We start from the raw sequence: 15,542 nt of genomic DNA on the forward strand, positions 1-15,542 counted from the left end.
ACCTTTAATAGAGCTTTGAACTGTAGTTTTCCAATTGTTTCAAATTGCATTCAATTTGAAAGCACCATTTTTCAATCAGCTGTGGTCTTTGACCAGTCTCTGCATGTGCAGTTGCATCCTCAATGTTCTCTGGGCTGAGATGAATAAGAAACATTGCATTGTTTCTAAGCCTTCTTTAATTTTTCAGCGCAGCTCTAAGACTTTTTCACAGCCAGGGAATGACAATGAACCTCAGTGAGCTACCACAATGTTGCCAGTTGGGATAAATGTCCAGAAACATCTTGGGAATGATCCATGTTTCATCTTCCCATCTGGGTCATTTTCTTCAGTGTAGGTTACTGCAGTGTTCCAAATGGCACAGCTCTGCTGCCAGTCATGCTATGGCCCAAGTCCAGCTCCCTTACCAGGGCTGTGTGTGGCTCAGGACCATCTGTTTCTGTTTACAGGATTTCAGGGGCTTTATACCAGTGACATTTTGGACGTAGCTGCTGCTTTTGCCAGGCTTTTGGTTTTGTTCTGCTGTTTTCTTTCATGGTATTGTGACATACTGTGTAGGTCACGGTGCTGCAAAATGTACACAGATAACTTGTGAAGAAGTGAGAGGTTTTTGCTTCTGTTCTTCATAATGTAAGGCATGTGTGGACTTTAAGTTCTAGAAATTAAGATCTTTTCCTTTGAGGAGAATTATTTGTTCTTTTAATTACCCTGGCTTAATGGAATAACTGAAGATCTTTGAGGAGTTTTTTCAGTGTATTGCACCAAAGTGCCCACAATAATAATCAGAAACATAGTTTAGAAGTCTGAAAAACCAGACTTCTCAAATTGGCTTCAAAATCCTGACTTGAAAGACTACGTGTGCTTCAGCTGAAGCCAGCAAAGATGAGCTTAACACTCAGCAGAAATAAAAGCCTGACAAAATAAATCTGCAGTTACCCTTTTAACATTAAAAGCAAAACCTAATCAAAGTCTCTGAAGCTTTTATCTTGGAGCGTTGAGTTGGTAATGGTCTGTAGGGTGGCATCAAAATATTGAATATCACTTTTTGTTTTTCCTTATGTTTCTGGTATGGAAACCACTGCTTGCGTGGCTTCACTGTCAGGGATGCTTTAGTTCAGTAAGGATACAATTTGACCAGTGTTCTTGAGAATCTTTGCCCTGGCAGCAGCAGGACTCCTGGCAGACATCACGCGCCCTTTTGCAGAGCGTCTGCTTCTCTTCACAGCATCCAGAGACAAACTCACCTTCTAGTGTTCCCAACTGGATAAATAGGTGTTGATTAAATAGTGAATAGCCTGGGAAAAATACGTGGGGGAAAAAACAGTATTGCGTGGCATTTTAAACATGTGAAGTTAGAGAAAGGGTGGCTGTTCACTTTATGCAGGTGTTGACTCCGGTTCATGGAAGGGTCACCAGTCTAAATGTCACATGGCCTGTCAGAGATGACTTCAGCTGTTGTGTACGTTTGTCTTAGCTTAGTCAAGCCTGAAATATCTAAATCCTCTGACAGACTGCAATGAAGTGTCATCACATGACTGAGCTTCTTTTCAAATTGAAATGCAGGAAAGTATTTAAGATAAATAGGTCTCATGACAAAGGAAGTAGCTTCAAAGCTTAATGCACAGCTATGGAAAAGGCAGCAGTGTCGCATGGGGTTTTGAGTACTTACTGAAGTCCACTTCAAAAACATGTATAGATCAAATCTGAGCCACATGCTCTGTGGGAAACTGGATACAACTGCTTTTGAAAGAGACTAACATGAATTTTAGACTTGAATTTACTGCATCTGGTTGCAGCAGTTGCTAATTATTATTTATTATTTTTTTTAAAGCATAGATGGCATTAGAGTTTAAAACCCGTGGGTGTTCAGTTAAGCACTGCTTATTCAGTTGTTTCTGATTAACACTGACCTATTTTGGAAATATGTTATGCTTGGCCACTGATGATTTAGAGAAGACATGCACGGATCTACTCCGGTAGTGTTTGTTCTGAAAGATGTAATCTGTCTAGGAAAGAAAGTCTGAACAGATGTTCAAGGAAATTAGAGATGTAATTAACTACTAAAATGCAGGTTTGAGGGTTTCTTGTAAAAGCATCGTCTGATTCCAAAGGAGCAATGTATGGTGGAAATTTTAAAGCAACAACAGAAAACCAAAACCCAAAACAACCCCCCCCTTCCTTCAAGCCAAGCCAACAAAACCTCCACATTCACAAATACAAATAGACTCTGAAGCATTAAGGTGCACAGATGTCAGCTCTTTTGTTAGCAAGAATGTTGTGGTTCTTGACATGTGAATAGCATTCAAATTCCGTGAAAATGCTTTTGTGCTGCCTTGCTCCAACGTCAGTACTGTAATGCCAAGTACATATGGAGAACCTAAATGCAAAATAAAGTTGAATAATGTATGTTGTGAAGTGAAAGTAAGGGCTGTTGACTTATTAATGCTGGAAATTTTGACTGCTAGAAACACAAAGATGAGTGGAGTATTCCTTAGTGATGTGCTGGGAGTTGCGCTTCATACTTACAATAACCTGCTGACTCCTTACAGTGTTGTTTTTTCTTTTTCCTCATCATTAAAGCTTATTAGAGGCAGAATCAAGTCCATGAAGGCAGTCTAAGTGAGGTTGTGACCCCAGTGACCCAGGCATTTCACCTAGCTCATGGCTGCTGCTACCAGTTCTTACAGACAGAAAACCTTCAGGGACTTTCTATAATTTCAATTGAAACCAGACTGAGATGCTGTTGTTTTGACAGATTTGAACTGATGGGTTGTTAGATGTATTGTGTATTCTATGTAAAGGAAAGAAAAATAAGTTCTTACTGATGATGGTGTTTTAATTTTCAGGTTCGCTGGATGATGTATTGGATTGTATTTGCTCTCTATACAGTTACTGAAACAATAACTGATCTAACAATCTCTTGGTAAGAGCATGCTTTCTATGAACAATGGATGCAACGATATTTGTTTCTCATCTACTTTGATTAGTAGTGATGTACCTTTATAAGAGAGGCTGTGCTTGTAGAGAGTAGAGTATAGTTCTCTTTACCCTGGTAGATTTCAGTGTGTGTGAAGGATAATGTGTTTCCAAGCTTGCTGTACAGTGCTGCTCAAGGTGGAGACTACAGAACTTTTCCCTTTGCTGTGGAAGCTGAATAGCAGAATTAAATGCTCAAAAGTGTAGGCTGATCTCTTTGTTTAGGATTGTGTAATGCAAAGCAACTGTGTTACTTGTTTCCTTTTTTTTTTTTTTGCATAAGATGATATGTTCATTTCAGAAAATAAATCTATAGGTCTATAACTTGTTTAATTTTTGTGTAGCATGACTTATTGCATGTATAGAACATTAAATGTTAACATATAGTTGTTGTTCGGAGAGATCTTGATTTAATTAGTGCTTGTTTCATTATTTCTGTTGTTAATTTCATGCTACTTTCAATTTGTCTTTAGGTTTCCACTGTATTATGAGCTGAAGATTGCTTTCGTTATTTGGCTCCTTTCTCCATATACTAGAGGGGCGAGTTTAATGTACAGGAAACTTCTCCACCCTCTTCTTTCTTCTAAAGAAAGGGTAAGAAATAACTTCTCATTTTTAATGCCTAATATGGAAATACCATATGCTGAAATACTAACCATTGCTAAACAAGTCATAAAAGCAGATCAGTGTGTTACTGGCTCATCAAGCAGCATGAACTTGGACTAGAAAAGTGCACGACTGTCCATATGCTTGCTTTCATTTAATTTACTGTCTGTGACTTTGTATTGACATGAATTAGCATAGTGTTCTCTGGTCTACCTAGTGTACCTTGGGGAGCCCAGTTGACTGGAAGTGATGCAGTCAAATTGTTCTGCTGGAAGAGTACATACAGAAGCAAAAGTACAGTTTTAGCAACAGCTCTTTGTATTGTCATTTTTTCTAGCGTATCCTACTAATAGAACTTCTCAGGATGAATGATGTTGGTGACTTTTCTGGTTTGCAAAGTGAAAAGGATACGAAAATAGATTTTCTACTGAATTTTTAGGGAACAAAGTTGAAAGGATGCTTAGCTTTGTCCAAAGTAAAAGGCCCCAGATCTGCTTAATTTATTTTTTAGTTCTGTATTTGGATTTGTGGAAAGAGCAATTAGTAAATTTGTGAAGACTACTGCTGCTAGATCTCATTGTGTGGAGCGTAAGCATTAAGTGCAATAGGTCAGTACAGGGTTTGGCCTTTTACTAGGCAAAACAGGTCGCTAACATGATTTGAATGATGTCATCTCGGCCTTAGGAAGGTTGAACTACAAACACTTTAACTTCATAAGCTAAAGGGATTTTTTGCCTAGTCTGCTATTTACTGTGGATAACCTTGAAGGCTTTACCTCCAACTGTAGCCATTTACCACAGCTGGAAATAAGTGTCCTGGCTTCACTGTCCTTGATACTTACCTGTGTCAGAGCCCTGGTCTCTGAAGTTCTTTGTGCTCTGGTTCTACTTTTCTAAGGAATTAATTTCATCTTGAGCGTGTTCTTTACCTTGTATAACATTTGTCTGGCAATTTAAGCTTGTTTTATACAAGAGGCTTTTGTAGCTGCGAGGTTTCTGAGTGGGATAAAAGTCTTCTGTTTTATCTTCTTGTTTGACCAGCCTTGATCCGTTTTTAAATGAGAGAGTATTAAGTGAATGGAAGATTAGTATACGAAGCTAAGAGTAATTGTTCCATTAAGTATTTCCTTCAAGATTTCTTTTGTCATCTTTTTTTTTTTAATAAAAGTAACACTGTGGGGTAATGTGATTCTCATATGCACGCCCTTTTAATACTGAAATATGCTTTGCTTTAGGAGATTGATGAGTACATCATACAAGCCAAAGAAAGAGGCTATGAGACCATGGTGAATTTTGGAAGACAGGGGTTGAATTTGGCAGCAACCGCTGCAGTGACAGCAGCTGTGAAGGTAACCTGCTTACACTGATTGCTTTTGTTCTTGATATACTTGTTGAATGGCATGATGTGATATTCAGGCTTAGCCATTCCTACATAAGAAGTTTTGACTCTGCAAATGTTTAGAGAGCCTGGAATACAATGCCAGGCCTCATACTATGTTTATTTAAGTTATTTTTTCGAATGATGGGGATCCAATTACTGTAATTCAGAAGATACCATGCATTTTTCTATACAGGCTTTTGGTAAACATGACCATTGTTTCTTTTCTGTCTCTGTTGTGCTTTCTTGTTGATAAACAAACTATTTAAAGGATTTCTGGCTTCTTTCTGCTGTTTTTCTCCAATCAACTTGAGGTAATTGCATATTTGAAGTAAGGCATGAAAGATTACTACCACAGATAAATTTCTTGACACAATTAACTTGTTTGCAACTAGTTGATTGAATTATTGAATTAATGCACTAAGCATAAGCTTGCATATTGCTGCTTACCATTGTTTTACTTTATTAAATTTTTGTTAAATTGTGAAGTAAGCAATCTGTGGTTGTTCTGGATCCAAGTTCCTACAAAACTCATGGCCCTTGGGTGAATTTTAAAGGATTCTGGGTCTAGCAAAATAAAATGCAAGCTTTTAAGTAAGCTGAGCAACAAGAAGGGCCACCAAAAGGGAGTAGAACTGACAAACAAGCTGACTTCGTTGCTATGTGTATCCATTTAAAGTAAAACACAAAGAAGTGTTGTAAGAAAGATGTGTACATTCTCGTTAAATTATAGTTTTGGGGCTATCAGGATTAATTTCCTCTGGGACTGCTGGAACTGCTGTGTTCATCACAATGGGACTGAAAACTGTTAGTAGATAACAAAGTACTATAGTGGTCCTGGACAGTCACAGTTAAGGAGGTACAGCTAGCATTTAATTTCCATGCTCGTATGTGAACTTCTTTTTTAAATCTGAGACATTTTTGAGAACTGCATTTTTGAACCGTATCTCAAAAAGGACTGGAAAAACAACCATGCGTACCTTGTTTGTTTCCTTTCTCTTTTTAAATATGTATGTGGGTGGCAGCTTAAAAATAACACTGTTCTACAGTATAGACACAATGAACCTCATGTGCTTAAAGTGTGATTCAGTTTGACCACTGATTCTTTTCTGGGGACTGAAATTCTTAGTAGTGCCTCGAGGCACGATGTACAGTGAAATGGAGTACACTTCTAGAATGAATGTTTCCAGAATGAAAGTAGGTTATTTAAAACAAACCCAACCAACCAAAAAACAACAAAAAATCTAACTTGGAAATACTCTACTGGGACAAAGTTCTAAGAACTATGCTATTTAAAATGCTAAAAATGCAAATTATTTGCCAAACAGCAACCAAACTTAACATAACGTGCACTTATAGTGATGCTTATGCTCTGTGTGTTTTCCCCCATGTATGTATGCCTGTCTGCCTAAGACTGAATATTTCCTTGTTGATCCTTATGGTGCTACAGAGATACTATGAGATAAATGACACAAGTATCTGCTCCCAGTTTCTTCTGAAATATGAGTAACTTCTGTCTAAATGTCATCCGTGTTTGGATTTTGTTGCTATTCAGCTGTAACTGGCAGGATGCCTGCTCCATTTGTTAAAACTTATTCAACATGCTCACAGTACTTGTACAGAATTATTTCAGTGCAGATGAGATGTTTGGGTAAAACAACTACAATACCCAAGACCTAAAATAGATATGATTTAAGCAGCATGAAAGAAGAGACCCTCTGAAAATCTTTATTTTGGCATGCTAAACCTCTGTGCAGTTTGTCATTCCAGAAAGCTGAGCGTGATTGCTCCATGCAGACAAATGGAGACAATGCATGTGTTCTTGATTTTGTTCCCTATTTTTGAAGAGCTGACTGCTGCCTCCAGCAGGTGGAAAGATTATCCCTTCAGCATGAGCTGGTGGAGCATGCTATAGGATTTCAGGAATGGAATTCTGCAGAGTATTAGTGGGATCAGTTTTGTTGGAGATGGACTTTCATCCCCCCCCTTTTTTTTTAATGGAGCAGGCGTGCTTATTCTGACATGTTGGATCTCAATGTTGGTTCTCCAATTAGAAGCAGAGAAGGTAGGAGTTTAAAGGCCAGGGGAGGTCTGAAGGAAGCTGCTTAGTAAAGTGTTCAGGTAAATGATGCTGGGATCTCTGCTTTCTCTGGACTTGAGTAAAATTGTTTAGTACCTCTTCAGAATGTTTTCAAGAGCAAAAGTGGGAAAGAGCAGTTTCTCCAAGGGCTGTCAAAGATGAATGGATTTAATATTAAGAGCCCGATTAGCTGTAAAAGAGAAGCTGAAGCAGACAGGTCAGTCTGCTGAACTGTGACCTAGATTTAAGCCTGCTGAACTGTAAAGTTAAACTGCAGTTGGCAGGAGTTGTGGCTTACAGTTTAGATTCCTATACTGATATTTTTAGCTGGTACTTGTTAGCCACTGTCTACATGAAGTTCATGTCCAGACAACACAATCTGATTGTAAAGCTGCTGCTTCTCTTAAGCAGTTGATAAGGAAGTGTGTTTATTTAGTTTACCTGCCCTAACTGTATTTGTTGATCTACACCAGTTGCAATGCAGTGTTTCAAAATCTCCTAAATGGCGTATCTTAGAAAAGTGTATTGATACTGTCCTATTAATTTAAGAATACACATTTGAAAAATCCTGATTTTGAGATACTTAAAGATGAAGAACACTCTAGACTTCTAGGCTTCTCTGCCACCACCAGCAGGATGGATACTAAGCTGTGAAATATATTAATAAGTTGAACAAATATTGTTCATTTGTTTTAGAAAAGTGATAACTTTTATTTTGTGGGCTGTATTTCAGCACGCCTTGTAGTCATCCTGAACCTGCTACCTCTTTTCTGTTTGCTCTTGGCCTTGCTTAAGCTTCCTCTTCTTCCTGCCTAGGGCATGATGCAGGAAGGTATCCTGCAGTCAGTCGTGGCACGCAGCCAGTATCACTATTAGCAGCTCAGCTCACCAGCACTGACTGCTTTCATCCCTCCTCCCTGCTGCTACTCCCTGGCACAATGCAGAGGTCATTCACAGGACAGCAGTCCCCTATGCAGGTTGAGAGGGAACAGAAGTTGTTCTCCATCAGCCTGGGTCAGATCTAGGAGAGAACAGCTGGGAATGTGGGTGCTGCACACCACGGCTTTGCAGTCTAAAGCTCCAAGCAGCTCTAAATGCAGAGTCTGCTGAGAACTCGTCCAATGAAGCCAAGCAACTTTGTTCAGAGATGGTTACCACTGATGGCGTGCAAGTCCAATTTAAACAAGAACAAAAGTCCTGAGGCAGATAATACAGCGTGGTGTCTGTTTACAGCAGCTTTTCTGGGTTAAGTGTATAAACTCCACTGAGATAGATGCTCAGTGGCAAAATGGAGAAGGGAATTTCATATATGAGAGTCAGCTGATGAAGCTGTACATTAATAGCTCGCTACAGTCTGAGTAGTCTCAAAAAGCAGCCCCTGAAGTGGGAAATCTTTAGCAAAAATTAGATTTAGTTACAAGTTAATGCTTGAGATTGGTTCCTGCTAATGAATGTAGTCTCTGAAAATGGTTTAATACGTTTTAGGAAATATTGTTAAATAAATAAGCAGACATGTTCTCCAAAGTCCTGCTTTTTAAGGCTGCACAAACTTTGCGATTAACCTCCGTTTAACATTCACTTACATAAAAATTGAAGGTTTTCTGTGTGCTTCTGCCTATGCTGCATGTGTGTCAGTCTCCCATTGTGATGTGGTCTAGTTGGCAATAGTTGGGCTGGATGCAGCCTACAGTGTTTCCTCCTTCCCAGCAGGAACCCTTGAAATTCTGGGGTTGGACTCGATGATCTCTAGGGGTTCATTCCAACCCCTACAATTCTGTGAAATAATGGGGCAGTGACTCCAACAAGGAGCCTGACCTAGAGGTAGGGGTGGCAGCTCCTCTCTCGTCTTCTTGGTAGAAGTAACACTGAGGGCATGGCCGGGCAGAAGTGCTTGCTGCTGCCTGTGCTGTGAGTATGCGTGTAGGAGATCTCCCTCCAGCCTTGCCTGCAGATGGACTGCCCTGTTATCTGTTCTGTGGACAAAGGCCTTGCTTTCAGAGCTTCTAATGTGTTAAAAATTCAAATGTCAGTGCTGCTCTCACATTTCTCATACAAGAAGATATTTAATATTTTTCAGGCAGATATTGCTTCTTAGCTGGAAATAATACAGGTCCTCTTAAACCATCTACTTTCTGCAAGAAAGCAATTATCTGTTTCTTTTGAGGTTGAAGAATCTTCCTGAAACTTAAGTGCCTTATGAGCACTTTAATAAATAACACAGTACAAAAGAACAAGGGCGGGTGCGGGAGGGAAAGACTAAATCACCCCAAACCCAAACAAACTAAAAAAACACACAATCGCCCCCATAAAACAAAAACAGCCACAGAACAACAATGCACACACCCTTTTCACTGTGCACTGCTATGGAGTAGGTGGTGATCTTCAGCTGGCTGGACTGTATTGTCTAGGGTGGATGGGGATTGCTTCCAGGCAGCAGGAGACTGGTAGGACAGTAGGAAGTATGGGATGGTTTGGTGTGTGACCATGACTGTGCAGCACAGCAGCAGCCCTGTTCCTGCTGTGACTCAGGCACATGTGCTGTCCTAATTGTCTTTCTACAGTTCTTAATATTTGCTGTACATCTCTGGAGTGAAACTGTGCATCTTGCTAAGTGCTGTTGCAATGAAGGACCTAATGTATGAATCCGTTGCATCCTGATTCAGAGAGGCTGTGTTTCACTAGCAGCTCTGGGCTTATTAAGTCTTCTGTTTGGTTTAGGGCAGGAAGTTATTTTAGGGTATATTGTTTAATTTTTTCTCCCCCCCCCCCCCCTAAAAATCAAAACACTTGTGTCCAAATCTGCACTGAAAAATAAGGTTGGATTTTCCCAGCTGGGATCTATTCCTGTCTACCTTCCATGAGAAATAAGGGCTTGTGATTTGAATTCTTAGCATGTTAATTACTATAATCTTAATTGTGTAATCCTACGTACTTTCCAAATGGTTATTGTCTTGTACTGCGTCGCATGATGAGTGGACTCACATTGCAGCTTTTAAGCAGGTGTGTCTCTTCCTGTATTTTTGTTTAGGGCCAAATCAGGAATTTGTTGCTGTCACAGTAGATTCTGTCCACATTTGAAAGGAGTTGTGCAGATTCTGCTGGGAACTGTCTGGGTCCATTTCATATCAATTTACTGAGGCTGGACATATGCTTTGGGCAGTGGGCGCTCTGATGAGCTGCATGTGTGTTGCAGCTGGTTCTGTAAGCTGTTGTTGCTGTCAGAAGAAGCAGTCCTGTCTCTTCATTTCTTGTGTCCTTGTAGCTGACCATGCATAGCAGGTTTGTGATCCAGTTCACTGTGTAAATACTTCTTGGTGAAAGAACTGGAGTAGTAGAAGGGCAGGATTCCTGTTGAAGTGACAGACCTGCTATTTTAGGAAATGAAAATAACTTCAGAACACATAACATAGCTCATACACAGACTCTACAGCATCAGTAGTAAGTTTTAACTTGAAAGCAAGCTGTAGTCGTCTGCTTGAGAACTGTCAGTAGGACAAGCTAGAAAAGCAAAGGTTCTATTTCCCTCGTGCGATACCTTTGTATTGTTTAGTTGTGGTGCATGAGTGGTGTTGTAAGAATTAAATCAGTTATTCTTGCCTGTGTAGGATGGTTTGTTTTGCACTTTGCCCTGGTGATGAGCTGTTACAAAATGAGTACTAGGTTTCAACTGCATGCTATCCCTTGCTTTGGAGGCCATGCCAGCTTAAGGAGTATTGCTTCTCTGTCTCTTCACTTTAAGTGGTTATTTTTAACATGAAACAGTCTAGTGTGCTGGCCTTCAAACAGTTGTTGGCATGAGAATGGGAACAAATGGCTGGGGCTATTGGTACAGGAACTGCCTTTTGCTTTATGTTGTTGCTGAGAAGACTGTGAAATTGTACCCAGATACTTGCTACTGCTCAACTGAGTATTTCTGTGGCTTGATCTGCAGGACTAAACAATCTTAATCTCTTCTTCGGGATGGGACTCGTGTAAGCTGGTCAACCATCCTCTGAAACTGTGCTACTTGTTTTTCCTTGCCTTGTATGCCTGAGAATTAAATGTTATTCTAACATGGTCAAGTAATGTGCTTGTCCTTTTAGCTGCTTAGAAAGTCATCTTCAGTGCTTTGGGATCATTTGATGTAAGATAAAATTGCTGCTTGATATTCTTACCAGGGAGGATCTTTCTGAATCTCCTATGTAAAAGGAAAGATGTAGGCAAAATCAATTAGAGAAGAAATACTAACACTCAGATGTGGTAAACTACCCTCAACCACACTTCTAAAAATGGAAGCCTTAAATCCACCATTGAGATACCTAACATTGCTGGAGAAATGTCCTGTTTGAAGTCAGTTGAGCAATTCTGATGGATTTTGTTCTTTTAGGTACTTGCCCACACTCAAAAAGACTTTATTCCCTGAAATAGAGTAAAATGAGACACTTGTAATGAAGCCAGTAGCTTATCTGCAACCTTTTCCTTTAAGATTAACATACATTTAAACCGAGTAAAAGTAATGCTTAAAGCAAATGTAGATCTACTGCATGTTTATGCTCAGTGAATTTTGTGATACAAGGAAGCATGGGCTTAACCATCTTAAGCCAGCTTTAACAGCAAGACTAATAAAAACTGATTTGTTTTCAAATATGCTGTTCTTGTTTTTCAGAGTCAGGGTGCAATAACTGAGAAACTGAGAAGTTTCAGTATGCATGATTTGACTGCTATACAAGGAGATGAACCAGTAGGCCAGAGACCCTATCAGACACTGCCAGAAGCAAAAAAGAAAACCAGAGCTGCTGCAAATGAATCTGCAGGTAAGTTCCTATCTAAAATAAAGGACCTTTGTTTTACAAGTAAAAAGCAACGCAGGCAAAAATGGGGAAGAACAGCTGTATATTTACTCCATTCAGAAATGGAAGGAATCAGAAGGTTTTCCTAAACATTAGAACAGAATTGTTGTGAGCAAGGTTTATTGCAGCATTAACGAGTGGTGTCCCCCAGCAGAGATTTTCTCAGAGCTGCTAACAGTGTAGTCACACCATACTCATTTCTCCTCTCTCTGTTAGTTAACAACAATAATTATATGCCAGATTAAAGCTTAAGTAGTGTTTCTGTGATGATGTACTAAAAATTAAATGTGAAAATTTATGGAATCTTGGTAAATAGGAAAAGAAAATAAATTGCACTGAATTCAATAGGACTGCAATGATAGTTCTGGTCAAAATGTAAAGTCGTGTGGTGGTAGGAATTACAAAGGCATTAAATAGTCCACGTGGTGGTGCATATCAGCATTCAGAAGATGGTGTGCAGTGACTGAAATAGTTTTGCAGAGGTCCTTTATTATTGATGCACTGTATTCCTGAGTCTATGCTGCTTGATGAAAGTCTTCCTAGAGACTGTCCGCTATTTTCTTTTACTGGAGAGGCTACAATGGAAAACGCTGGACGTTTCTCACAAAAGAAACAGCTCTGGTCTGTTATTTTTTTTTTTTCTTTTCCCTTAAGTCTGTCTCTTCACCTCTCCATTCTGAAGAGGTGGTGGTTGTGGGCTGCAAAGCATTCCAGGAATCACATGGTAGCTCACAGCATTTCTGAGGAGTGAATGGCCCTGAGCTGAATTGCTAATTGAACCCAGAAGGTATCCTGTGATAGTCGGTGTAAAGTGCTGGCCAGGGAAAAAGCCCATGAATTCATCAGGAGTTTTGTTAGGGGTGATGTCACTGCAGCTGTTGTGCAGGGGCTGTTCCTCTGGAACAGACCATTAGTTATTTCCCCGAAGCAGCTTGAAAATGCTGAAAATTCAATTTTGCCCACAGGTTATGCTGTGTAAATAATCAGATTGTGAGATTCAGTATCACATGTGGAAAATGTTTTCTTAGAGCTAGTTTAACTGTTTATGCTCCTGAGCCCAAATATGGTGCAAACCTTTCCAGTTCACTTTGATGCATTTTCAACATGAGGGTTTTATACAAACAAAGAAAAAATGCTATGTAGCAGAATGTTATTTTTTTGTGATTTGCTCTGGGAGTTCCTGTACAAACCAATTAGACCCAGATGTAGAAGGGCCCTGAGTGTACGATAGCTGAGCTGCCAGTTCAGTTGTTGTTAAGAAGGCAAATATATTTTTGATTCATCAGAAGAGGCGTTACAAATAGAGATAAGGAAGCATTCATGTCACTACAAGCATCTCTGTTAAGTAACAGACATGATTCAATTTTTCCATGCTTAAGATATGAAACTCCATTGGATGCAGTGACAGATCTGCCTCTATTACTGCAGAAAAGTCAGGTATGCCTTGCTTAGCTGTGCAGTTAGGTAAGATCAATTCTAATTTCAGGAAAAAATGTAACGGCCAAAAGAAAGTGATCTACTTTGGCTTAAGAAAATATGAAGATGATGAATATTAAGATGAAACATGTATTGGTTATGAATAAAGCTTGGTTTGGAGTCTAAAAGATGTCTCTAAGTGTTCCATCTCATAGCTTATAGAACGGCCTTCTAAAAGGAGAGTGTGACGGGGTCCAGGTGACACTTGGCACCTTTACGACATGTCAGTGGTGAAGTGTCTGGGCTTTTAGACTCCAAGGATCTTTCCAGACATGTTTTTAAGCAGTTTGCTCCCTCTAGTGATAATGCTTGTTAATAACCTTGGTCTTAGTTTTTCAGGATTTAAACAACCCTTTGTAGCTAACTATTTAGTAAGCCTTAATACTTTGACATTCTGCTGTCTGAAATGAATTTAGGTGTTAAAGATGCATAGATACACCTTTTTTCTTTATTCCTGTGTCTTAATCTAGAACTAGTTTTAGATACTAATTTCTAGAAAGTGTGAACTAAACTCTTGGCAGTAAATTGGAGAAATGGAATCCAAAACATAGGATTTGTTTCTTGGGAGCAAGCAGGAGGAACAAGAAGGCCGAGGAAAGAAGCAAAACTATTTCATATTGATAAAGTTTATGCAGAGTTGAGAATGAGGAATGTAATGCTCTTACTCTTCATTTTAGACTTGCCATTTCTTACATTTCATCTTGATGTCTCTTCTGACATTAAAGTCATGTCACTAAAAACATCATCAAGAAGCATAGTTACACAGTGCTTCCGAAGTGAGAAATTAACATGAAATTCAGAATTATTTCCTCGTTTTGATGACTGCTTTGAATTTGTTTTGAGTTGAATCTTTTACATTAATCCCAAACTGCAGTAGCTAAAAATTCTTTTAAAGAAACATGAAACTTCATGTCTTCTGCTAAGAAATGTCAGCAAATCCATTTGCTTGCAGGGAGTTCTCTGCAAATGGAGAAACAATATAAACTTCTAATGGGAGTGGCAGTGAGGAGGGAGGAGAAAAGTAAACTTGAGCAGCTGGAAACCTTCTGGCTTGTTCTTTGCTGTGAGAGAGTAAAACAAACAGTGAAGGAAGGAGTAACCAAGTAAAATGCAATGTTGATTACAAAATGTATAAAGTGGTTCATCTCTTCTGAGTTCACTTGATGTTTTTTGATGCTTAATTTTGCTTAAGTACAGAGTAATTCCTTAGTTTATAATACGAATGGTGGATAGTAGGTACCCCATTTAGTAGCTTTTAAAGTGGGTATCTTTTAGCATAATATGTTGTAAATTGCGAGAATACAAAGGGGTTATTCTTTTCTGGGTACTCAGTCTTGGCATCAGTGTTACTGAACACATTATTAGTGACTGGAGAACTATAGGATATATATGAAATAAAATAGAGACTGGGAATCAAAGTAGGGATTTTCATCTGTTTCCATGTCTGTTTGTTTCCCTAGAAGAGCATTCAATCAGCAGTGTTGCAAAAAGCCTTTAAGTACTTCTGAATGAGGAATAATGTTTTTGTAGATCATTTTAAAGAAGAATATGGAAGCAAAGTGGTGGTTTGACATTTAATGGACTGCTGCATTACATGCCTATGGAACTAAATGGCTCATTATTTGCAAATAGCAGGATGTGCTGTTCCTGGGAGGATGCTAGCTGTCTTGTTTTTGAAACAGATGGAAGAATGACATCTTTTAAATGCATGAAGGATGTATGTTAAACGTGAAACACGCAGCTTTCTTAGATATGTGGAAGTTACAGTTACTTTCCATTTAAGTTTTTATATAACCATATTTTGAAGGTTTTCCACTGGAAAAAAATCCTGGAGATGATAGAACAGATGAAGAGGTGGAAGGAACACATTCAGAGGATGAAATGTTTGCTCAGAGAGGCCTTCGAAGAACTCAAAGCATGAAATCTGTGAAAACTATTAAAGGACGTAAAGAGGCAAGGATAATTTTACTTGAGTATACTTTTAACAATATAGCTTGGTGTTTTTCATAATGTAGGAACCGAATTATTTTTTTCTTTTTTCTTAGAGGGGATATCAACAATAACTATGAATGAACAAATGGGTCATACCTAGGCTTGGAATTTTGTATTTTGGGATGCTTAATGAAATTATGTTGGTAAAATTAACTACATGTAGGTAAAGGAATGAGGAGATGAAATGGACTCTATGCTTGAAATATTAA

At 38.9% G+C, this 15,542-nt stretch overlaps 1 protein-coding gene across 2 annotated transcripts in view; it reads left to right on the forward strand.

Annotated features, from left to right (window-relative positions):
* Positions 1 to 15,542, forward strand: part of REEP3 (receptor accessory protein 3) — a 36,703-nt gene that overhangs the window by 16,867 nt on the left and 4,294 nt on the right. For both annotated transcript variants that reach the window (XM_015866223.2, XM_015866224.1), the window contains exons 3-7: positions 2,844 to 2,920; positions 3,447 to 3,567; positions 4,814 to 4,927; positions 11,682 to 11,829; positions 15,149 to 15,294. In XM_015866223.2, coding sequence (XP_015721709.1) covers positions 2,844 to 2,920; positions 3,447 to 3,567; positions 4,814 to 4,927; positions 11,682 to 11,829; positions 15,149 to 15,294 — 606 coding nt within the window. The remainder of the gene's footprint in view (positions 1 to 2,843; positions 2,921 to 3,446; positions 3,568 to 4,813; positions 4,928 to 11,681; positions 11,830 to 15,148; positions 15,295 to 15,542) is intronic.

This window comes from Coturnix japonica, chromosome 6 (assembly GCF_001577835.2).
Source record: "Coturnix japonica isolate 7356 chromosome 6, Coturnix japonica 2.1, whole genome shotgun sequence".
Taxonomy (NCBI): domain Eukaryota; kingdom Metazoa; phylum Chordata; class Aves; order Galliformes; family Phasianidae; genus Coturnix; species Coturnix japonica.